At 41.1% G+C, this 25,220-nt stretch overlaps 2 protein-coding genes across 3 annotated transcripts; both read left to right on the top strand.

The window, feature by feature from the left end:
• The first annotated feature begins 2,888 nt into the window (after positions 1-2,888).
• On the top strand, positions 2,889-13,925 carry LOC115369358 (uncharacterized). The gene is made up of 10 exons (XM_030065948.1): positions 2,889-2,922; positions 4,148-4,207; positions 4,501-4,763; positions 5,315-5,408; positions 5,842-6,105; positions 8,759-8,869; positions 10,336-10,410; positions 10,823-10,876; positions 11,227-11,320; positions 13,371-13,925. The coding sequence occupies exons 2-10, from the start codon at positions 4,153-4,155 to the stop codon at positions 13,852-13,854; spliced, it is 1,494 nt and encodes a 497-aa protein (XP_029921808.1). The 5' UTR covers positions 2,889-2,922; positions 4,148-4,152; the 3' UTR covers positions 13,855-13,925.
• Positions 13,926-15,924: 1,999 nt separating this feature from the next.
• Positions 15,925-22,985, top strand: LOC115369359 (UDP-glucuronosyltransferase 2A1-like). Of its 2 annotated transcripts, XM_030065950.1 has the most exons (7): positions 15,925-16,101; positions 17,129-17,618; positions 18,361-18,509; positions 18,989-19,120; positions 19,427-19,514; positions 20,339-20,558; positions 22,706-22,985. In XM_030065950.1, exons 1-7 carry the CDS (start codon positions 15,973-15,975, stop codon positions 22,983-22,985), a joined length of 1,488 nt encoding a protein of 495 aa, XP_029921810.1. In that variant the 5' UTR covers positions 15,925-15,972. The 2 variants fall into 2 exon arrangements, with proteins under 2 accessions (XP_029921810.1, XP_029921809.1); XM_030065949.1 differs by lacking the exon at positions 15,925-16,101 and having other exon boundaries at positions 17,285-17,365; positions 18,360-18,509.
• The last annotated feature ends 2,235 nt before the right edge of the window (positions 22,986-25,220 follow it).

Below are 25,220 nucleotides of genomic sequence, written 5' to 3'. Positions count from 1 at the left end.
AAAAATATAAAGATTTTCCAAAGGGGTTTCCAAGGAGTGCAGTGGAAATGAATCATTACAGACAAACAAAGTCAAAATTCAAACTGCCCAGTGATTTAGTGGCATTGATATAATCTGAAATGCTGTCACAATCTTTTCTGTTTGAGATTGCTTTGGTTTTTCCCTGTTTTTTTTTTTTGTTTTTTTTTATAAACAGGCTGTAAGCTGGCTTACAGTGTTCCTGTAAACCAGAGCTGTGTTTCCCATGCAGACCTGTCATAGGTTTTTGCCCTGTCCTTGCGGTACCTCTCCCAGAGCTCCTTGCCTGGTCCCTGTTCTGTCTCCCCTGATAGGCTCAGTTTGTATTTAAGATTTGCTTTCAGTTCTGTTCGTTCCCGTTGTTGCCTTCGGTTTTGTATTCCTGACTACAGCTTCAGTAAAGACAGTGTCAGCTTTGCCTTCCTGGTCTGCTTTTTATTTCACATTTCTGCTTTTTTTCAGCAGGATACTGCTCTGGATAAAAGGGTCACGGCCATTCACTGGGAAACTATTGAGCACAAGTCTTTCAAAACTCTTCCTCCCCTCGCGTGTAAAGCCTCAAAGCCTGATAGCCAGTCTGCACATCTTCCATGTCCAGCTCACCAAGGCTGGGTCCCTGTCTGTCCAGACTGTACCGCCTGTTTCTCTGGAGCCCCCTGTTCAGCCTTCTTCCCCTGCTGTCACCACTCCCACCTCCAGTGTCTCCTCTTGCACCTCCACCTCAGCCAAGTCCTGCATCTGAATGTTCCTGGGCACCTGTCTGACAATGGGAGTAAACACATTTCCCGTCAGGCTCCCAGGCTCTATGGCAAGTTACCCCATCACCTTTGGGTTGCATGACCACCATGCCGCTCCCATCCAGAGCTTCTCCAGCTGGTTCCTGTCTGCTTCCAGTTCAAGAACCTGCCTTGCAACCTTCAGTCTTCCCTATACTATGGTTGCCCCTGGCCCCAGTGCCTCCTGCCTGCAGCTCCAGCCCTGCCTCCTCTGCTCCAGAGAACAGCCTCAGTTTCTTTGCCTCAGCTCCAGCCAGCAGTCCCTGCCCAGCCACAGAAATCCTACTTAGCCTGTGACACCCCGTCCTGCAGTTCCTGCCCGGCCTGTGACCTCCCAGCCTTCGGTGCCTCTGCTGGAGACGCCCCAATCAGCTGAGCCCTCTAGTCTATTTCCTGTTTACTTGCCAGATCTGCTTTCTGTTTCCCTGCCAACTCTGTCAGATCTGCCTCGTCTTGTGTCCAGGACAACTCCAGCTCAGTCTATGGTTGACTTGCCAATGTCATCAGTCTGGCCTGCTGAGTCACTGTTGCTCAGGTGTCTTCGCTGTCCAGCTTCCCATACCCCATACTGTCAACTGACTCTATTAGTCACCAAACTGTTGTCATCTGGCCTGTTCTCAGATGCCACTCTGATTAACATGGACATTTAAGGTTGCAAGATACATCTTTTGTCAGTCTCATGCAAGATGGAAACTCCACTTGGCTGAACAACCTGATGTAATTTGGAGCTTCTACCTGCTATTGTAGAATTTCTTCCAAAACATGTCATTGTATTGTCATTCAGTTCAAATTTCTAGGTTTCCCAAGTGACGTGTCTATAAAGGGAAGTGTGACAGAGAGGGAGAGAGAGAGAGGGAGAGAGAGAGAGAGAGAGAGAGAGAGAGAGAGAGAGAGAGAGAGAGAGAGAGAATTGCCATTTGTCCTAAGGGTGAAATTTGTCTTCGGTTTACAGCAATTAACAGCACACCACCTCAAAGGGAAAATAAACAGTTGAACTGCTATACCCGTCAAACCTGTCTCATTTTCTTTGTATTTCACTGTATATTTTCCAAAGTTACCTGAATGAATATTACTGTTGCACATACAGACAGACAGAGGATTTGGTGGCCTAAGCACTATAAGGCCACCATGTCTGTTTATTAATCAGGAATATTAACTAATGGTCTTGTGACTCATCCTGCGTGTTTCCCTGCCTTCTGCCAAATGCATGCTGGGATGGGCTCCTGTGTCCCTACATTTAAATAGTGGGCTATGGAATAGTTTGAAGTACCTGCAAAAGTTTAGACACCTTGGATGTGAAATGTGTGGTTGAACATACACAGAATGTTAAGTTTATGTATTATCATCAATACATGCTTATGTGGACAGACTGCGGACAGACTGCTGGTCTTTTAACCCAAAAGGTTATGGGTTCGAATCTCAAGCTACATTGCTTTTTGCCCCACATGTAAATTAGGGATCCCTCAAATTCAAATTCAATTCCCTTTGAAGCTCACATTAAGTCGAAGACCCCGTCAGTTCCTGCTTCCCTGTTTCTTCATTTACAGTAACTGTAATGCGTTCCTTCTAGAGATATGGGTCAAGTGTGTGTGTGTGTGTGTGTGCCATTTATGTGGTGGGGTGCTAATGGGCCACCTCCTGTTGTTTTGAGTTTGCATTGCTGTAGTTATTATTTACTTACTTTTTATTGCTATTTAAGGTTAACTCAGTGATAAGAGCCCTCACTTACTGTAAGCAGTGTATTTTTACTTCCTGCTGATTTCCTCTCTGTCTCTGAGAAAAACTGTTGGGTTATGCACTGGGTTTAGTAACACTGGCTATGAAGCAGTGCGTGTGTGTGTGTGTGTGTGTGTGTGTGTGTGTGTGTGTGTGTGTGTGTGTGTGTGGTGGAGGTGGTGGGGTGGGTGGAGGGGGCTTCGGTTAATTAACTAAGACGCCTCCGCTTTCTGTTATGCGGGAAAGTTTCTCTCTCTCTCTCTCTCTCTCTCTCTCTCTCTCTCTCTCTCTCTCTCTCTCTCTCTCTCTCTCTCTCCTTGGACTCCCGCCAGCTAAGGCAGTTGATAAAGGCAGCCAGCCCAAACGTGAAGGAAGAAGGAAAGATCTGCGGGTGCGAAGCGGCCAGTTGAAGGTAATGGCTCATCCTTGTTAATGGTTCTGTGTGTGTTCGTGTGTAAAACAAGGGCTCAGTGGCTTTCCACCGCTTTAAATTTGAACATTTATTTGCCCCTGTGGTTGAATTGCAAACATTTACATTTCCTCTCTATTTGGCGCAGTAGCCTTATTTTTCATTTATTTATTTGTTTATTTTTTGGTTTTTAATCGGCAGTGTTTATTTCAGCGCCCTGTTTTTCCCAGTAAAGTTTTGAACTCTGAACCTGCGCTTATCTTTGTTATATTTGTATGTTTGCAGTAACTATAGGCAGATAGATATTTTATTGTGCTGTTTATTTCTTGTGATTTTTTAAAATCTAGTTTACTGTTAAGTATCTAACTACTAAGAAAAGCGCTATGCAAATAAAATATATTATTATTATTTTTTAACCGGGGACGCTCAATGCATGATTGATGATGTCTTGATTTTAGCTGCATATGAACTGGTAATCACAACAACAGTGGATTGACCTTAATAACACCTCTCTCTCATTTCACAAGATGTTATATAGAGATTTTGGTGATGATGATTATCATTATTAGTATTGCTGATGTTGTTGTTCATACTTTAGACAATTTATCACTTATTTTTACTTGGAAAAAGGACAAACAGTCACACATCAGTCAAGAAATCTGTGGCTCAGTGCGAAGAGAGTGACAGTAACACAGGATCATGGTTTTGGTTGCCACTATGAAAATGCAAGAACTGTTCATGGCAGGCAGTTTGGATTAAATCATTCACAAAATGTCAGATGTAATCTTAAACCCTCTTTTGTAGAACTCATGTGCCTGTGCATTACCAGTTTAAACCTGTTGTTAGAAACTGCATCCATGTTGTTATATATTTTGATTACTATAGGTCTTTCTGTCCCTCTCTCTGTGTGTGTATGTGTGTGTTGTCACACTGTCACACTGACAAGCGATCTTAGTAGGCTATATTAGTCCCATTAATCATTGTTATAAATGTCAACAGGGAAGTAAAAATGCTGCAGTGTGCACCAGCACTGAGTCATGCTTAACTCAGGAATAGCATGATACTGTATGTCACAGCAAGAAGAAATGGTGCATTTACCGCAAAATGGCAATGACGGCAGTTCGTAAATTTTGCTGAGTGATTAAGTGAACCAGAGCAAACCACCTGATCTTATAACAAGGCAACATGGTTTCAAAATGTATGAAATTCCCTTTGATTTTCCCTTTAGGTCAGATGGATTTGACCGTCCTCGTAGTTTTGCAAGTGATGTCATGGCCATGTGTCTCAGGTATGCAGTGTACTCTGGACAGTGTCGTAGTGATATGTGTACACAAGTATATTGTAGACTTGTTTTATTACAGTGTAAACAGAACCAAGGCTCAATCCACGTGCCAGTTTTCTATGTCTATTTGACATAATTTTATGAGGCAGTTAATTTATGAATATAAAAATTAGAAAGCAGGTACCTGCCTGAAAACAGGTATTTCAGTGACTGTAAAGTGCTGTGTCTTGTATGCTGCAGAACAAATTCCTTTAATCTGGACATCATCACAGCACACATTTCCTCTAAACTCCCCACAGCTTTGTTCACCGTGCAGGCCCCGCAACGCTTTTATGAGGCGGAGTTCGAAGGAGACGTTGTGATGGGCTGCAGATTTCAGCCTGTGCCTGCCAATCTTCATGACGACCTAACGGTGACCTGGCAACGGGTCACTTCTACCTCGTCCATGGAAGTGTACCGCATGGAGAATGGTATGGAGAAATTGGGATCCCAGGACCCGCAGTACAGAGGGCGAGTCAGGCTTCTCACTGACGAGCTGAAGGACGGCTGGGCCAAGTTGCAGGTCATTATCAGCAATGGGTGATGTGTTCAGGGCTGGGGAGGTAATGGGTTGTTGTCTGTCCAAATCATGTAGTAAGCAAGTTACTGCGTCAGTATCATGTGAATGGGAGCTGGTGGTTTAGGAGCTGTGTTGGATTCCCGGCTCATGTTAAAGTGCCATTTTGCCAGCATTTTCTGGGTACATCCTACTATCTTAGATACTAAGAGCTGCTCAGAAGAGACAGAAAAGGCCAATCTTTGCTCCAAAATAAAAGTTAGTTTATAGATCAGGGGTTAATAAATCCACATTTCCATTGAATCATGTTTGTGTGTAGACTCTACTGAAAGAAGAATACTAACCCAGTTTTTAAAATTTATATGATGTTTTTCCTGTGATTGCCTGTGATTTATGCCTCATTAGACAGAAAGCTGTTTTCTAGAGAATGACAGGTAACAGGGGATGGAGGAGAGATAATGTCATGCAACAAAATTCATGAGCTGGATGCAATCCTGCAACATTACGAGATTGTGATGAGTCTTTCCTTCTCTCTTCCTTTCTTTCTCAAATCACAGGTGTCCAGGCTAAGGATCAGTGACACTGCGAGCTACCAGTGTTTGATACAAATTGGAGACGCTGATTATAAAACAATAACTTTGTCTGTCAAAGGTTAGTACTAAGTCTGCCACATTTTCACAGTGTAACTGCAACTTTCACAGTGTAACTTTTCAGAGAGAGCATGCTGGCGGTGGGGGTGGGGGCCTCGGGAAATAGTCTTGTGCAACACCAAAAAAAATGGCAATTTCTTGGAAGAGTTTGCTTCATTTTGAAAGTGAAAGAAAGCCAACATTACTCAGTTTGGGCTGAAGCTGCTTTGTGTCATTTGAACTCTGCAAGCATTAACCCATTCAGACTGCGGCATGCTGGATTTTATCTCATAATAGTGCACTTTAATGTGGATTACCATAAAACTACTATTCTATTATGTCCAATATTCCAAATATCTATTCAATCTCACATTTCCGTTGAATCTATCTATCTATATGTATCTATCAAAAAAGGTGTTTACTGTACACATTTATATTCTCCTCATCTCTTTCAGCGCCGTATAAATCTGTGAATAAAACCATCCAGAAATCTGCAGATGGAGATGAAGTGAAGCTCATCTGCAGGTCAGAGGGACATCCCGCGGCTTCACCCACCTGGCATGATGGAAACCTCGTCAGCGTTACTTCCAACAAGTCTATTGAAAGAACACCAGATCAGCTCTATCGGGTCACAAGTTGGATCCAAGTCAAAGCCTCGGAGAAAAACAACTACACATGCAGCTTTTCAGAAGACCGCTCTGCAACATTTCATATTCCAGGTACAACATTTTACTTGGGAAGGGCTCAGCCAAGAAAACGAATAATGTTAGTCTACTAATTTTTATAGGGGACGAAAGAGACAAAATATGCTTGTGAGCGGGAGGGCAAATTGACTTCAGTGTGAAACTATCATAAGTATAAATGTGCCTTTCCCCGTTTGCTTCGTTATTTTGAGTCTCAAAGCATCCGTAGCTGCAGATCAACCTGCCTGCAGTTTTCAGTGAATGAGTCACATGAAACAAACGTTGCTCTGGCATTTTGTCATGGCAATGCCATTTCACAATATAGTATACAGTTCTTACTAGAGAGAGAGAAGAGTAATATAGTTCTCCCATAAGGGCAGGAAATATATCACCTCTTGCCAGTTTCTAAGTTTCCTACTGCCATTTCCTGTTATGTATCTACTGACTTTAAGTGAGATTTCTTTAGACTTCAAGTCTGTGTACTCACATCATATATGTTTACTCATAAAGACTTTCACGGCTGATATGAAACTACGGTTCTCTGAACACATGCCCACAATTTTTCCACAGTTTAATGTGTTACCCGGCTTCATTTTTAAGAAACTGATTGGATATATGCTGTGTGTGATGCAGCAGGGTGTAGGAGTTACAGAGGCGTATTTTCCGCTGTGCTTTTGTATCAAAGTGTAGGTTTGCTGGGGGCTAACAGTGTCGGGGAATTGCACTTTTACTGGCATGACTGCCATTACAAGTAACTTGGCAGAGAAAAATAATGCGTTGGAGTAAAAAGAATGAAACTCCTTTTGAGATTCCATGTGCATGCACTGTCGAGAGGGCAGGCAGAGCCTCATGTATGCCTGCCTTTGAATGTATTGACTCTGCTGTCATTGCATAGCCTAGTCTATGGCCTATAATCTGTAACTCTAGGCTAGTAACAGGAATGACAGGCAGCACATCACCTTTACAGCTCTTTATTATAAATGATTATGTTTAATACAGATAGGTAGACAGCAGTGACTGAGGAGTGGCCCAAGAATTGTTGCTGCGGTCACAAAAGAACATCTTTGGTTGCCAGAAACAATAAACAATTCAATTCACAATTCAACATTCAAACTGCAAGACAGGACATTCTCTTGTCCTTTACACAAGCAAATCGAGAAAAGGCAGCATGCAGTAGCCAAATCACATAGTTCTTTTTGACACAATCGCTGCATTGCATACCTTCCACTAAGGTGCAGGTATTCAAAGCAGGAATAGGTGCATAAGCAGAAAATATTCAGGGAAATATGTTAACGTTGTAACCGTAACAGTAACCGATTGCTTATTTGCAAAAGTAAGAAAGTACGTCATTACTTGAATCACAAAACCATCGTGTAGTGTTACTTGTTACAACAAAAATGTAATTCGTGTTCTCTCACACTGGTGGTAAAATGCTTAGTGTGTGTGCATGTGTGTAGGGGCTTATGAAATTGTCCTTGCAGTTTATTCATATTGAACACAAGCTTAACCAGACAACAGCAATTTATGTTGATAAGTAAGAAGATGCATCAAAAACACAGAAGATCCAACAATAGGAAGGAAAAAAGAAGTGCAGTTGTTTGCTTGCCAAGTTCATCAATGATAAGAATATTATTCAAGGGCTGAGAATGATCTTTTCTATATCCTAGTGTAATAATCAGCCTTATATTCAAAGCTTAGTTCCACAAAAGCTGGGGACACTACTGTAATTTTCTCTTCTTGGCCTTCAGCGTTAGGTTAGAAGACTAAATTATATGTTCACTCCCAAAACTTAATGGACCAAGCGATTTGCTTTCAATAAACAGGTTTATTAAATCGATGGGAACCGTTTGCGCTTCGTTCATGCAGCAGTCCATGTTATTGGACTCAGAGGTAGTCCTTCTCTCCTGCCCCAAACATGCCTTCAATTTCATACCTCCCTCTCTTTGTTCATCTGGCCACACCCACATAGGAAACTACCAATAAGAACTTGCATGCCCATATATGAACACCAGGTATACCTTCTCTGTGGGTAGGGATTAGACATGAGAATCACACCAGGTAGATCTAACCCTGCAAGGCTTCAGCATTTAGATCAACCCATTAAAACATTGATCTCATGCCGGTAGTGATGCCACACAAGGCCATGTCCACACTAAGGTGGGTAAATCTGAAAAACACTGTTGTGGGCCTCCATCCACACTACACCACACTGATGTTTTCACGTCCTTCTCTAAAAGCTTGCAGTCCGCACAAAAATGACATGCACTACTGCACAACACACACCTACGCGCCGTCAGCTTGCACGAAATGCAGAAGGGCTCGCTATTTGTTTTTGAAAAGCTCAATTTTTTGGGTGGAAAACACCGTCTAAGTGTTGAAAAAAACAAAACAAAAACATTTTCGTATTTACTTGGCTTAGTGTGGACATTGCCTAACCCGGTCTGGAACTGAAAACGCTTAGTTTTTCTTTTTAAGCTGATGACCAACGAGAGGAACTAAGTGCCACTGTGTCTTTGGTATATTCGGTGATTTCCAAAGAACACAACTGCTGCTAAAAATATCCTTAAAAGTCACTAAATTCCTGCTTATGTTATCATGTTTTTCATACACAGTAAACTTGCAGCTCTTCACACTTCACACACATTTCAACCATAACCTTTCTGTTTTTTCTCTCTTTTTTTTTCCACAGATGAAATACCAAAACCTCATGTGAGAAATGATGCGCTAATTATTGCACTGACTGCAACAGTGGTCCTGGTTGTTGTTATTATTGCCGTGCTCAGGCATCGACGGCAAAAAGGTAACCAGTCACTCAATTCTTTGAAATGACGTTTCAATTCACGGTTCAGTAGCAAGTAACCCACAGCATATGCACCATACCTACACAATCAGTGCAGGTGCATAGTGAGGGCCCAAATAACCCACTTCTTCTGAATTTCTTTATCGTGTTCGTGTATGCTTTACCTTACCACAGTTGCAACAGCTGATATGACACAGTGACATTCAAGGCTATAATTACGAACTTCCTCATGTAAACAACACTGTGCACCGCATGATGTGCCATTATTTGTTCATCATTTCTCAGTAAGTTGCATTGAATGACATGCATCTCGTAAAGTTTATGGTGCATTGTTGTAGTTTGGTGTTCTCACACAGCTGGAGCTAATCATGTTTACAGGGAACTGTTTTAATATCATTTTGCACAGTAAAGACACTGCAGACTGCCATGTATGCTCTGCTGCACGTCCACGCCTACCACTGCCTGTGTTTTCCAAAACAGCGAAGTCTCGCCGATGCCTGAAAGAGGAAGTAATCTGCTGAAGTTGCACTCAGTCTAAGGGTGTAACATTTAACCTCGGGCTCTTGAGGGAGTTTTATTGACATGTGACATGTAGCATGTTTGAATGTGAGAGCATGACTTGGCATGTTTGATCTGATATCAGCGAGATCAGTCGAGTTTGGAAACACCCAACCAAGGCGCAGAGTGTTGACTGGGAAATTTGAGCTGCTGTGCTGTAAATGTGTGGGTGGTTTCTCAGTTTAGTACAATTTTATTGTTTGTGCAGTCCCCGAAATACACTGTGATCATTTCAGTAGTAGGCTCACTGTGCATTACACCTCCACAAATGACTGCGTGAGTAATGAACGTGTGAACCTGTTGGGAAAGAAGTCGTATTTCAACTCAAGGGATGGAAAGCTCCAACAACAATTTTAAACCAGTTTCAGTAAAGGGTGAGCAATGAGTGAAACAGGATGTTCTGCATATGATAGGATATGTATTAAACAAAAATGGACAATGTGACACAAAGGTCAGAGTTCACATTTTGGGCAACATCTCCAGCATTAATCATCCAAGAAAGATGCAGCTTGGTGCATTATGAGATGGGGCATTGGACTGTGTGTCGGTAGTTGCTTACAAATCCCTTTACAAATAAAATCAGTGAGAGAGAGACAGCAGTCTATTTAGAAAAGAGCCCTATTTCAAAAAATGCTACACAAATTTCTAACAAATCGGTGTCTATAGACAGTGTACATATGATCGTACTGAAACATGGTAACATCTGACAAGTGACCGTCACTGTGTCTGTTTGCAATCCAAGTCACACAATTAATTGTTGAGAGTGCTCAAAAATCCACAGGCTCATATGTTTTTTCCGCTGAGGACTTTTCCTCAAGCTGTCACCACAACAAGGTTTTGAGTATCGTCAGTATTACTCACATGCATAGATCCCCATGTAAATAAATAGTGTTTTGGTGTTTCCTCAGATTCCAGACGTAATGGCACCTCCAGCACCAGGAACTTCCCGGTTGGTTGTTATGACAGCCCAGCTTCTGCTGCCTGTGAGTCCATACACCACTGTGTAATTAATTCAATAAAATAAAACAATTGCAATAAATAAATAAATAAATAAGTAAATAAATCCTGACCTGCTAAGAATCAGAATCAGAAATACTTTATTGATCCCTGAGGGGAAGTTGGGTCAGTTGCAGTTGCTCAGTTCCCAAGAAAAGTGATCCAAACACCTCTAAACCACATGGTCACAGCTTAAAACCCAACGAGTCACACAGCTAATCTTAAAAAGGAAAAGCGAGAGAGCGAGAGCAACTGCAACAAGTGGCCGTCCTGGTTGGTCAAAACTGGAGGTGTAAAAGACTCATATGGCTGAGACTGATTGACTTTGCATTTGTGATTTTGTATTTGTGTAATATCACTCTGTTGTACGGTGCAACTAACGTGGCTATTCTCTGTCAGGTCTACAGGTAAATAAACAAAGGGAAGAGGAGAATCCTGTCATTTTTTCTGAGGGTAACTCCACTTGTTGACTAGTAGGGACTTTCAGATAGGATGAGACTATTTACCTCATTGCTATTTTTACTTTCAGCTTCCCATTTTTTTTTTTCAAAACTACAGTTAGCGCTTAAAAGAACAAAACATAACAACAAAAGTCAAGTCACATGGGCTTAGTCAACATTTCCCAAAAGTTTTCTGTCTGTGTCAGCCGCTGCAACATCCCTTCAGACATGACTGTCTTTCATTCCAGCTGTTTGTTATAACACTGGAAGCTGCTTTTTGTTTTAGAGTTTAAGCCCATGGCTTTAAGTGTATTCCCTTGTGTGAGTTACATGCTGACAGTTTTGTATCTATTGTGTTTGCAGCCCTAGGGGAGCTTCTGAAATCTCGTTACAGTAAACCGCCCTTCCACATGGATGTGAGGCAGCAGGAAGAGTTAACACACAAGCTGAGGAACAAGTGAGTCATCAAAAAGCTAAAGCTACAGGCCTAGTGTGTGTGTGTGTGTGTCTGCCAAGAAATGGTGACTGATTGGTGTTATGTCCGGATAACAAGAGCACTATTCCTGTCCTTGAGAGCGCCTGTACATCCTCCTATTCATCTGTCTAAACACACTGAAATTAGCCATCTATCTTTCTCTTTCTCTCTCTCTCTCTCTCTCTCTCTCTCTCTCTCTCTGTGTGTTTGTTATGTCAGGGTTTAGGTCAGGGTGAATCTTATAACATGTCTTTAGATACCCTCAGATCAATCATGTCTGTCCATCAGTGTCTTTTTTAAACTGTTTTTCAACGAGGAGTGTCTGTTTTGACGGACAGAAAAACACGGACAACTTGTCAGGTGGTACTGGTCTGTGTCTGTCTACATCTGCGGTTGAATTTCAAAAAAAAAAAAAAAGGGAGGCATACTCTCCATCACATGTCTGGACAGTGACAAATCAGGGTGACTGCAGGCCAACAACCTTTTTGACCGTAGGAACTCGGCAGGATGTGCCACACTATGAAACTGTTGCACAGGTTCCAGGAACATTTCCAATGTCCAAAGTCCCAGAATCAAATTTTAAACTCGTTCAAGTGTTGATACTCAAATCTGAGTTCAAGGACTTTGAGGACGAGCTAGCACTGCTGGCAACCTGGATTGGTCAAGCTTCGATTTGATGGGAAAGCTCGTGCTACCATAAGAGGGCTCTAACACAACACAGCCATTAAATGCAAGCAGTTGCTAACAATGCCTCAAAACATGGAAACTGCAAGTTGGACAAACGGACAGGTGCATGCCCCCATCAGTATTTGGGAAGAAGGAAGTATTCAGCAGGAGCTCAGGTTGGCTATTAGAAATTATAAAGTGCTTTTAAAGATTTTCACACATACCCTTACACATACACATACCCTATGGTTGGTTCTTCATATCATGGAAAAGGGAATGGAAACTAAAGCCAGTTCCACAATGTCACAGGTTCCCAGGTCGCTGAAACTTGTGGGTAATCCATGGTTGAAAAGGGTTAATACATATCGGCAATATGTGATGTGATGATGTTCAGTGTGTTCCACGAGTTTTTTTAATAAGATAAATATTATATTTTTTCTCTCAACTTTGCCCACTCTCCTTCAGTTAGTGATTTCCCACGTTTCCCAAAATACCCCCAGAGAGCTTGCCTAAACTTTTTGAGGTCAGCTGTGGGTTTTACATGTGGGTGGAGACAAAAACAACTGCATGGTAGAGCAAGAGAGTTTTTCCAGACAGGAAAACTAAAAGTCACCCCCTCTCACTGAAACTGCAACACATCTATCTGGAGATTACTGGAGAAATTAAAATATCTGTTGCTTCTTTGATTCATTTCCCTCTTTGTCTCCCCTTGATAGTTTCCCTCGTGTGCATAAACGCTGAAAGTTATGTTACTGATGTCCATAGCTGCCAGCCTTTCATCTTCTCTTTTTTTTTTTTTTTTTTGAGGACTATTTTTTTTTTGGCATTTCTGCTTTATTTAAAAGTCAAAGTAGAGACAGACAGGAAAGGCAGGGGAGAGAGAGGGATGACATGCAGCAAATGGCCTGAGGTCAGATTTGAACCCAGGACGCTGCGATCAGGACTCACAAGTGCTCTTATCTGGTGAACTTCCCAGGGCGTCCATTTTTTTTAATATATATTTTTTTGTATTTATGAATAGACATATACGAATTAGAGCAATCACGCCATGCCACACAATCCCCTATATCAACATAATGCACCTTGCTGCATTTCTGTATAATCCTTCAGTACAATGCTTCTTTGACCTTTACCTGTCTGTATGAGTTAAGCTCATCCCTCCAAGGTGTTTCATTCAAATGCCTCTGTTGGTTTTTGAGTTATCTTGGTGACAGGCAAACAAACAAAAGGAACAAAAAGAGGCAAAAACTTGAACTCCATCCACCTTCTGCTGTATACCCAATTTCCCCTCAGGGATCAATAAAGGATTTCTGCTTCTGATTCATCTGTGGTGCAGGTGATAAATCATTTTTGCTTGTTGTTTCAGTGAGGGCCAGCCTGTGAATCTTCAAGCCTTACTCCCAGAAGCTGGACAGATACATCTGCTAGAGGGAGCCCCAGAAAGCGGGAAGACCACCATAGCCCAAATGCTGAAATCTTCCTGGGCCGGGGGACCAACTCATGGCCTCTTTAACCAATCAGAGCTCAGCGTCCTTGAGCTTCTTCTATCTGTGGACTGTAGCAATGTGGAAAGTGACTTGTTTCATGAAATAATGACACAACTTTGTCTCGAGGAAAAGAAATCAACAGAGGATGACTTAAGGACTCTGCTGAGCGGGTCCACGGAGGCTCTGCTGCTGTTGGATGGGTACAGAGAGGGGAACCAAGTTTTGGATGATTCACTGAGGAGGTTTCTGAGAGAGAAAAAGGTGTGCCGGGTGCTGGTGACGGCCTGCCCAGGACACTGCCCCATACTCAAGGAGACAGTCGGGACACGAGGTGTGCTGCAGCTCCAAAATGTAGACTGTTAAGAACTGAAGATACAAAAGACTGAGACACAAATACAGCACACATGTTACATTTGATCAGTTTAGAGACAAAATGTCTTGTTTTAAGCATTTACGTGTCTTGACAAAATGCCCCAAAATGCTGCATCATGCTTGTAAAATAAAAATATTTTCTTTTCTTATTCTTTCTTATTTTCTTATTCTGTCATAGCCCACATTACATCACAGAATTCAGTCTCTGCCCTGTGTTAGCGATGGCGAAACTGTGATGTATTTTTGGAAATCCACCTTTAGATTTTCACCTCACGTCTCATGAAACCCCCGAGAGCGACTTTCAGGCACACATCAGTCCTTCTCATACTGATAAACTAGAATCGGTTCTACGAACGCTTCAAAAATGATTAAGATGTTTCTGTTTCTGTTCTGTCGCAATCCTTACTAGAAGGGTCGTTTTCAGCATCTTTCTAAAGCGCAAGCAATCTGCTGAAAAGGGAAGTGATGAACCTTACTGGCAAGAGTTGATAATGATTTCCAGTAACACTTGAGGACTAATACACTGTGTAATTATCTTTTGTTACTTCTCCATCACTGCTCTAGTGATATTGTTGATCTCCTCCATATGAACATTTTGACCTCATTTCACCTGAAATGTGAGTTAATGCTTTCACTTGTCAGTGCTTCCCCAGATATTTGCTGCTCCAATGAAAGGTACAGAAAAATATTGTTTTTGTTTTGTAATAGATAGATTATTTTGTTCATACTTGCTAAATGTGGTTATTGTGATGTGGTGTTTGTCAGCTGATAATACCACAGGCCCACAATACACAAAACACAAAACACAGGGTGAAATGCTGTGATTGGCTGCTTTGTTGCCATCAAATGAGTAACACTGCTGTTATGGGAAATAGTTCACACTCATGTTCATACCTGTTCTCTATTTACGACAGACGCTTACTGTTGCCCATTATAATTAAGAGAGATAACTGAATGTTATTGTCTTGCATGCAAACCGTTGCAAGCCAATTCATTTCCTTGTTCCTCCTTGAACTGGCCCAGATGTGTGCAGTAAAACTTTTCGGTATTGCAAAACACATGGGACAAATCAACCAAATGTACAGAATAATGAAATCATGGGGTTTAGTAAGACGAGATTGCAACAGTGATTAAGGGCTGCAAAAAGTTGATCTAACTTATGACAGTAAACAGTAAACAACAAATTTAAGCTTAGAGTGGCTATTTAACTTTTCTGTTAGATTGTAATATACTATTTAAGACTGAGAGTTAAACACTGGCAGTAGAAAATTGGCTTTAAGGTTCTTAAATTTATAGAAGGTTTATTTGGTGCATATGGATGGTTTTCAAGCTCTAAAAGCAGAGTGACAGCACAATGTCACTCTGCTTTTCAAGACACAGCCTTTGGATAGGTACTATTACCCTGTAGCAATAATCAACAAGTGATTAGAAATTTTACTGCAACACTTAATTTGGGCTATCAAAGTTGACATTCAACTTTGTATCAGGTGAGTTTCACAACTGAATCAAAGTAGACTCTTCATGCCAACTTGACTAATGTAAATTCTCAACTAATAATAATACTAATGCTAGTGATTTTGGCTGATTGAAATGCAGAATGGCTGGTAACCTTTAAATCCAGTAGCCATACAGGCTGGTGATAAAAAAAAAAAAAAAAAAAAAGGTAATGTCAAAGCCTTTTTGTAAGTGGGCGGGGCATCACACTTCCAATCAGATTGTGGATCAAGGCTTTATCTTGATGCAAACAAGCTCTTATCTTTAGACTTTGGAATCCACACAGAGAGGAAACTCCTTTCCAGATGAAATCATGAACTGACATCCTGGTGTTTCCCATTAAACGGAGCACAAGACTGAAGAAAAGAAAAGAAAAGAAAAGAAAAGAAAAGAAAAGAAAAAAGAAACTGAAGGAAAACAGCTGAGAAAGAGCACAGAAAAGCAACACAAGACATCATCAAGTTGAGGAACCAAAAAAAAAAAAAAAAAAAAAAAAAAAAAGCTATGGTGTTTCTCCCACTTTTTGCCTTCCTCCTCCTTCTCTCTGGTGGAGGTGTAACTGTTTATGGGGGTCATGTTCTCGTCTTCCCTGGTGAGTACAGCCATTGGCTGAACATGAAGAGCATGATGGAGGAGTTGGTTGAGAGGAACCACTCAGTGACGGTCCTGGTCTCCGACGCTTCACCCTCAGTTGACTACAACAGCAGCCGCTACGCTGGGAAGTTCAACTTCCGGGTTTTCCAGGTTTGATGTTTTTTTTTAAAGATATTTCTTGGGCATTTCTGCCTTTCTCACTCCAGGAATTAGGTCTAGGAGCCTGAGCCACTGCAGTGAGGCCTTGATAGCACTTATAGCACTTATCAAAACCAGTGCTTCACAAAGTTCTTTACAATGAACACATAAAACACTACAATAAATAAAATACATAGTAATGCATGAATAAACAGGCAAGCATAAGGAAAACCATAAAAACCATGAATAAAACACCAAGCAAAAAATGTAAGAAGGGTGAATAAGAAGTAAGAGATGGGTGAAATAAAACATTGAATAGAGCCATGCATCACTTTAGTACAATGTCAAGAATAAAGTTGACAATAATACAATAGCTAAGAATAAAAATAAACATAGAAAATTGACAAGAAAACTTAAAAAAAAAAAAAAAGTTTGAAAAAGTGATTTGGAAGAAGACAGTGTGGCATGCAGGAGCCCTCACAGCATACGCTTGGTCTCCTTTAGTCTTCAGGTCAGATATATATTCTGTGGACGGGCCATGAAGGACTTTGTGTAAGGTGTGTAGGAGTGTACTGATGCCAACATTGTTACCATAGCAACCTGTGCAGAGAGGTTGGTGATGTCTGGGGACACAAATCTGATCTGATCACTTACAAATAACAGTGCGGACAGTCAGAGGAACTAATCCGATTCTTGTCTGAATGTTTTCTGTTGTGTGTGAATATTTGATTGGTATGTTGTTGGGTTCATAGCCACGTCATGGGTCGATTGTGTGGATTAAAAAATATTAGCCATGTCACGTGATCCTGTGGGTCAATTGCTGCTCATAATGGAAGATGAAACTGGGTGAGAGAGAGATATTACTCAGGGAATCATGGTTACTTCTGTCACCTTCTGTTTTTAAACTGTTAATGATGATTTAAGTGTATTGTGTATTATATGTTTTTTGAATCACTTCTAATTAGGCCTACTTACAGACAGGATTTGAATGTGTCCTGAATCATTTTTGAAGAGGTTTTGGGTGTCTTTTTCTTCTCAGGTGCCATTCACCAAAGATGAGCTCCACGGCTTCACTGAGAGCTTCATCCATTACTCCATGTATGAGTGGCCGAATTCCTCCATGCTGCAGGTCTTCCTGAAGATGCGAGATTGGGTTAGTCGCTCGACTGAGCTGCAGCTGCAGCAGTGCCACGCCATGCTGCGAAATCCCGAGCTGATGGCGTCGCTGAGGGACACTCGGTTTGATGCTGTCGTTGCTGACCCCATGATGCTGTGTGCCGACCTGATGGCAGATGTGCTCGGCCTGCCGTTGGTCATTTCTCTGCGCTTTACCTTTGGGTCTGTGTTCGAACGGCACTGTGGTCAGATGCCAGCACCTCCATCATTCGTCCCTGCGCAGCCGCTCACGTACAGTGACAAGATGACCTTTAGCGAGAGGGTTGTCAACATGGTAGCCTACATGTTTTTCTCGGCAACGACAGAGATGCACTGGAAGCTGTCCGTGGATCATCACTATAGTGATTTAAAAGGTGAAGCAGAGAGAAGAATATGTTTTGGAAAAAATATTTTTATTTTATTTCTTTCTTTGGTCTTAATGGTGTGTATGTGTAGCGCTTTTTTGAATTTCAAAATTCACTGCTGTACACTGCGTGCTCAGTTTCTCTGCTTCAGCTCAGGGTCTCTGACCTTTACACTGTCCATGGTCCTGAACTGTCTCCAGATGAATAGAGCACTATCGATCTTCACTCTGGCCACTTTAATCAGGTCCACCTGTACAGTCTGTTGCAGTTCAACACAACAGCTCTGCCATAAATTCTACCTTTTAAGAAAGTTTATAATGTTTTTACTGACATTGTCGAATGAGAATATTTAATTCTGTGTTTATTATTGCGGTTGTCGTTTGCAGAGGTCTTGTACTGGACTACATTATACTGAGAGGTGTTTCTATTTTTTTGTCCTCTCTATTTATATACAATGAGGGGGACAGAATAGTGGAAACAGCTCTCAATAAAATGCAGTCCAGTACAACAGCACCACGAACTATGAGCTCAATGCCAAACATAGAACTGAATGAACACCTCTGTTACTGTGACAAAAAGAAAACCTGAGCATTACAGGCATCAGAAAAGTAAACTTGATGGCAGAACAGTTGTATTGGGTTGTATTATATTGTACAAGTGGACCTAATGAGGTAGCCACTGAAAAGTATCTTAGAAACTATTTTCACCTTTCAAATAAAGCTATGGACTCCATCACTTCCTGTCTACACAGGAAGTCCAACCAGCGCCTGTGAGACATTAGGGAGGGCAGACATCTGGCTAATCCGAACCTTCTGGGACTTGGATTACCCACGGCCGTTCCTCCCCAATTTCAAATTTGTGGGGGGTTTGCACTGCAAACCAGCCAAGCCGTTGCCACAGGCAAGTGGACATTTTCTATTTTCTGTCTTTGTCTTTGAGACAATCACTTGAAATGTTGTAAAAAGTATATTTATTTGCAGATTATAGATATGCTTATTTCAGCGAGGCACACACACACATCTTTTTTTATTCTTTTTCCTCCTCTGAACACTTTTGTGATGTTTTAGTCATCTTACTTTTGCAACCTTTTAGCTACCAACAACACTCAAACTTCAAAACATTAAGATGATTTGGGAATCATCAGGTGTGATTCTATTCTGTTATTAATTATACATTTATATAATTTAAATAGATTCTTTTCATTTTAAATTACTTACAATTCAATTACCTATACACAAACGGTGAAATGTGCATTGCTGCTAGAGAAGGTGACGACACAGTTCCCTTTTTTTCATTCCTTCCCACAAATGAAAACCTTCCAAACTAACTCCATTTTTGTTTTGTATGATCTTTTTGCCTGATGATGATAATGTTTTCAGGAGATGGAGGCGTTTGTGCAGAGCTCAGGTGATGATGGCATTGTGGTTTTTTCACTCGGCTCGATGGTAAAGAACCTCACAAAGGAGCGGGCCAACGTCATTGCTGCTGGACTTGGAAAGGTCCCACAAAAGGTGTTTACATTTTCCCAGCATCGTCCCTGATGCCCTCCCAAGTGACAGCATCCACAGTGAAGCTGATTGGTCAAACTGAACCTTGGATGAGTCAGCTTCTTTTATATATATATATTTGAGTGTCCAGATGAATCTCGCAGTGTGACCGACTGCAAAACTAGGCTGACTCGAAAGGCTAATTTTAATCCTCACTTTCAGTCTGACAAAAGGCCTTGTACACTTCATTTTACGTTTTTGTATGTTTATTCAAACTATTGTATGTCATGTATCTTCAGAACTTTTCAAATCTATTCATTTTCCTCCCAGGTGGTATGGAGGTACAGCGGAGAAAAGCCTGACAGTTTGGCACCAAACACAAGGATCTATGATTGGATCCCACAAAATGACCTCCTGGGTAAAATCTGTGCTTTAAAATGGACTAATTTTTCTTTTTTTTTTTTTAAATTCTGACTTTTAGGCTTGTTAAAACAGGTTTCTAAACATTTTCTCTTTTTTCATTTACCTTCAGAGCTTTTTATGTGGAGTATTTTCAATACTTTACATTCTCAAATGTGTTTTTCTTTGTAATTAAAAAGTTTTATTAGAAATGTGTGACTAGCAAAGCTTCATTTTTTCTCTCTTTCGGGTGGCTTTTTCATCAGCATTTTTTCCCCTCCATAGTTGTTAAGTTTTTCCCTTGTAAAACTTTCCCTTCCAAAACATTTTCATTTTTAGTTGCTTAAGCACTTTAAAACTTTGGTTTCAACTTTTCAGTTTCAGCTTTTTTCATAACTTTAACACTTTACAACATTTTAAAACTTTTTTTTTTTTTTTAAAAAACTTTCAAAACATTACAGGTTAAAGTGATTGAGGAGCCTAATTACGTCCTCTTTGATCGACTCCAGCCCGAGCCATTTGCTGCATGCCATCCCTCCTCTCTGCCTTCCCTTTCCTGTCTCTCTGCTGTCTATCAAAATAAAGTGAAATAAATAATGAATTTAAAAAAAAAAATCTTTAAAAAACAAAGTTGAGATTCTAGCCCATGTAGTGGTATTTGCTAAACTGTTCTCCACTATAAACCTTAGTCCTCCATTTTACAATAAACCATCAAAGTACCACTACAACTTTTGTTGCCCCACACCATAAAAGCCCCATCATTTGTATGTGTGTTTGAATGTGTGCTTTCAAAAGAAAATCCCTTTCCATATCATTATGATGTTATTTTTCCTCATTCGTCAGGTCATCCGAAGACAAAAGCCTTCATCACGCATGGTGGCACCAATGGGCTTTACGAGGCCATCTACCACGCCGTCCCATTGGTTGGAATCCCACTATTTGGCGACCAACCAGATAACATTCTGCGCATGACTCACCGAGGAGCAGCCGTCATGCTGAACTTCCAAAGTCTGACTTCTGAGGAGCTGACCAAGGCCGTCCAGACCGTCATCAGTGACCCGGCGTAAGTGGCAGGGAGAGGGCGGTGGGAGGGTGTGTGTAGCTTGTAGTCTGGACTTATTGGATTTATTCTAATTAGGTCATTTTTATTTACGTATTAACAACACATATTCTACTAATGTAACCAACACACACCTAATGTCTCATCAGCAGTTACTGCATTGATAAAATAAAATGGTTTGATTGCCTTATGGGGTCAACACTGTTCTTTAAATCAAACACTGACTATGAAAAGAGACCAGGATTAGCTTATTGCATGGTTTAAAAAAAAAAAAAAAAAACATGAACTGTTGCAGTGGACTGGGACAACTAATCAAGATCCGTTAATTATTTGTAGGCATCATTCAATGACAGGCATCATTGTCTGTTGTGATAATATTTTGAAAAGGTACACTAGCCCATTTACATAGCTGATATCTAAAAAGATGTATTTCAGAAGGCATTGGCATAGACTTCAACTATGCCAATGCAAGCTCCCTAGCACTTCAAAATTGATTTTTTTTTTTTAAACTAATAAAACCCTTACAGAAATGTAATCTAGCAGTCTAGTTGACATTTTGACAGATTGCTGCACAGCTCAACTTTAGCTTGTATTTGTGATTTCAAGTGACACATTTTGTTATTTATTTTTTAGGTCAGTATCCCCATCTATATTTCTGAAACTGTGACACATTTGCAAGCAAAAAAGTAAGGTGTAAAGTTTTAAAATGACAAGGTCTGAAAGTGAAAAAAATTGAAATGTGGTTAAATTTTTGGTGGCAAAATTGAGTCACAGTTTCTGAAAGGGCAGGGTGCACGTCTGTAGATAGTCGCTGGAAAACAGTCTAAATGTCAGCAACACGCATTTTCCCATGTTTTTCAAACGGGCTAACCGAAAGCATAAGGCCTCCCTCTTCAACTTGATGCCCAGCTCACCCTCACACATGTTTAGGTTGAGCGGGTCTAGTCTCCCCCACCAAGGACACATTAAACAATTTATTGCAAGCAACCATTAAATTGAAATAGGCTGTTCATCAGCTGATCAAACGTTTAAGACCACAGGCTTTAAAAGTCCAAATCTTTGCAAAAATGTGGATTCAGTGTCATTTTCTGTCAGGTATCCACACTGTCATGACCTCCTGATGGCAAAGGCAAAAAAGCTTTCTCTCTTTGAACGCGGTTGGATTGTTGAGCTGCATAAGCAAGGCCCAACAACAAAGCCCTCACAGCGTGCCATTGCTGCTGAGGTTGGACGCAGTAACACAGTCATTTTTAACTTCCTACAAGATCCTAAAAGAGGAGTGTATATAAATATATGCAACAGAAAGTCCAGCCTCTATCAAGCCTGCCACCTCCCAAAGAGTGGTGACATTTCACGCGCTGAGAGTTTCTGTACTCAAGGTCGAGTCTGCCAGTGTCTGTCCTCCTGCAATCATCACATTATCAGGATGGGGAGGTTGTGTTCTCTTGGAAGTTTGTGTCATCTGAAGCATCTAGGTCCTGGTAGGGTCACCTGAGGCAATGAGGCCTCACGTGAGTGGCTGGGCTAGGAGTGATTCAAAAGCCCTTATGGAGAGTCATCACAGAGCAACATGTACAAGTACCAGGGACAGGGGGACCGGGATGTTGACTGAACCTGCCAGGAGGTCCGGTTAGGGTCAGACCAAACATTCAACATGAGGCTGCCCTCCTGTGGGGTCAGGAGAAGCAGGAGCCATATTTAATGCTCCACAGGTGGTTGGCTGGGGCAGAGGTCGTGGCAGACTGAACCATGGGTACAGAAACTGGCTATAATATGACATAATAAAACATTCAACCTTTGAAAATGAGCCTGACTTCAGATATGAACCAGCGTCTAAAACCCAGTTCAGTGTATAAAGTGGTTTACTTCACAAGCATAAAAATCTACTACTTAGAAATAGCTATCATACTAAAAAAAATATCTACAGACATGTGCTACTTCAAAAATTTTAACTAGATTTTGCTGTCTAAAATCTGATCTGGGCCATGGACCAAAGGAAACAAATCTGAATAGGGCAAAAGGTGTGTCAAGAGTTTGTGACAGGGAATATAAGAGTTAACATCTTGAAATATAATGTAAGGAAACATTATAAAATAAAGTAAGATGATTAAATTAAAACTGTTTATCTCTTGCCTTCCATTCATTCACAGCTACAAGGCCAGCGTGCAGCGTCTGTCTGATATCCAGCGCGACCAGCCGATGACACCGCTGGACACCGCCGTCTTCTGGATTGAGTTTGTAATGCGACATGGTGGGGCCAAGCACCTCAGGGTGCAGTCCCATGCCCTGAACTGGTTCCAGTACCACAGCCTGGACACTGGAGCCACCCTGCTGGCTGCACTCATGATGGCGATTTTTATCATATACAAAGGTTTGCGGTTTTTCATCTCCAGGTGTTTTTCTTCCAGACGGAGGGAAAAGACAGACTGAAATTAATTTGGTATCACAGGATGTTGCAATAGGAAATAATCTTGCAAATTACCAGCTGTTTGAATCATGTGAAATTAACTCTGTTAATGATCACACAGCATTACTGTGGGATGTTGCTATATGAAATCTGAACATTAGTAAAGGAACAGAAAGTCAGGAAGTTAGTACAGACTTCTCCCTGGGAAATTACGATAGCAAATTACATGGCAAATCACTAAAGACTTTTGCTTTAGAGATTAAGACAAGTTGGAAATAACACGGAAAATACTATAGAAATATCAAGTTTCTTTCATACATGTTTTTCTATGATATCATCACGTGAAATTCAAATGAACACACAATGTCGATGATGCAAAGCCCCACTCTTAATTTGTACTTTGATTAGCCTATTTATTTGGGACATATGTGTGGTGATAATGTCAATTCAGCAGCCAGATAGCAGTGACATTGGGTGGCGAGGAAGCAGTGTCAAGTACCAAGTTCCTCTTAAAGTCCCAGTGCATTTTTTTTTTAATAAAACAAATCTGAAAACTGAAATGCAATGCAGCATTTCTACAGCTTTTGCTCTTTATTATTTTAGCAAGGGATGCCACAAAGAGTAAAAACACCCAAACTCAATGCCAGGTTCAAATAAAGGAGCAGTCACAACGTCATATTGCATCAAAACATTGGAGCTATAGACCATTTTCACATGACGGCCATTTTCCTCTGCCGTCACACTCAGGGTGGGACACTGGAATGCTGTAAATATGTTGTACTGCTGTTTTAAGTGTCCTTTGTTTGATGCACCAAGCGCCCCACTCTGCACACTGGGTTTCTGCATGGAAGTTGTGATGAACTCCTGCGTTTCAGAGAGATGCAGCAGAAGCATTAAGAGAATTCATTTCAGTCCAGTTTAGTTTAGTTTGGGCCAGGGGTAGGCAACCATGTGCCACGGAGAGCTGAGACTCTGTATGTTTTCATTCCAGCCAAAAACTCCAGCAGGTGATTTCACTGATTACCTCACTTTCAAACAAAGATGAGGAACTGATCAGTGAAATCACCAACTGGAGGTTTTGGCTGGAATGAAAACCTGCAGAGTCTCGGCACTCTAACCCTAAATTAAGGCCAGGTTACTTGAAAAAGCAATGAGAAGGAAAATGGCTGACGGAGGAAAAGTGGGACAATGAGCAAAAAGAGAAAAGAAAAGAAATTAAATTAAATTTGGCAGGGATGTAAAAATTGGAAAGATATCCTTGGCCATGCCAGTTTTTCCCTCACCAAAATTTAGCCTAATTCTGGAGCAATATTTAGCCCCCTTGCTGACAACATAGCACAGCTTATCTGGCACCTTAAGTTGTGAAGTTATGTGCAGTAATGTAAAGCCTACCCACAAGTTACTCATACAACCCCATATAACATAAGAGGGAAAAAACAAAAAAACAAAAAACAAAAAATAGTTCTTTAAGTAAACAAACGTTTTAATATATTTTAAAAGACCTTAAAAGACCTACAGTTGGAATGGCCAATTTGGACTGAAATCAATGCCGTTTATAATTTTTCAGTATTGGAAAATATTTATGCATATGTTTGGTTGTTAGTCTCCAGGTTGGTTTTTATATGATTTATGTTACCTTTTTTCATTTAAATCCAAACCTGTAAACAAGATCAGCAAAGTGCTAATTCAGAATTCTGAATTAGCAGCCCAGGGGAGCACAGAGCATCGAAATGAGGATATTTTCACCACCATGTGGACAACACACAGGAATACAACACTGTGACAATATAAATATGTATATGATCTTTAATATACATGCTGTAAAAATATGATATATGAATTTATATATATATCAGATCTGGTCTTGGGAGGAGCAGCAGAAGGAGTTGGTATGTGAACCCGCACAAAACTGGGACTTCCAACTTTGAGGGATGCCTGCACTTCTTCTGGGGTCTCACAGTTGAAACTGTCCAGAGAGCTGCTGGACATCACAGGGCTGTTCCTCCTGTCTGCCTCTATCAGCTCAGCTACTTGCCATGCCTGCTTCTTCCAGTGTATGTGCAGAGTGTTAGGGGTGCTCATGTTAGGGGACGCCCCCTTGCTCTCCATCAACTTCTCGGCTGGGGCTGCAGCATCATTTCTGAGGCGCCTCAGTCAAGAAGGTTGAGGGCTGTTTCTCGGATATGCAGGAAGCTGAGGTGAGGGGACGCTTTTCTGCTGTAGGAAGTGTGAAAAACTGTGAAAAACTGTTACCTAAC

Source organism: Myripristis murdjan, chromosome 12 (genome assembly GCF_902150065.1).
Source record: "Myripristis murdjan chromosome 12, fMyrMur1.1, whole genome shotgun sequence".
NCBI classification, from domain to species: domain Eukaryota; kingdom Metazoa; phylum Chordata; class Actinopteri; order Holocentriformes; family Holocentridae; genus Myripristis; species Myripristis murdjan.
This window is presented reverse-complemented; position numbering and strand designations above follow the sequence as displayed.

What these genes read in the sequence shown, in the direction of transcription:
- LOC115369358 (XM_030065948.1), top strand. Translation starts at nt 4,153, where the DNA reads ATGGATTTGACCGTCCTCGTAGTTTTGCAAGTGATGTCATGGCCATGT. An exon ending in AATAACTTTGTCTGTCAAAG is followed by an intron (nt 5,409 to 5,841) that starts GTTAGTACTAAG and finishes CATCTCTTTCAG; the next exon opens with CGCCGTATAAATCTGTGAAT. An exon ending in TGCAACATTTCATATTCCAG is followed by an intron (nt 6,106 to 8,758) that starts GTACAACATTTT and finishes TTTTTTCCACAG; the next exon opens with ATGAAATACCAAAACCTCAT.
- LOC115369359 (XM_030065950.1), top strand. Translation starts at nt 15,973, where the DNA reads ATGAAGAGCATGATGGAGGAGTTGGTTGAGAGGAACCACTCAGTGACG. An exon ending in CCCACAAAATGACCTCCTGG is followed by an intron (nt 19,515 to 20,338) that starts GTAAAATCTGTG and finishes CTCATTCGTCAG; the next exon opens with GTCATCCGAAGACAAAAGCC. An exon ending in ACCGTCATCAGTGACCCGGC is followed by an intron (nt 20,559 to 22,705) that starts GTAAGTGGCAGG and finishes ATTCATTCACAG; the next exon opens with CTACAAGGCCAGCGTGCAGC.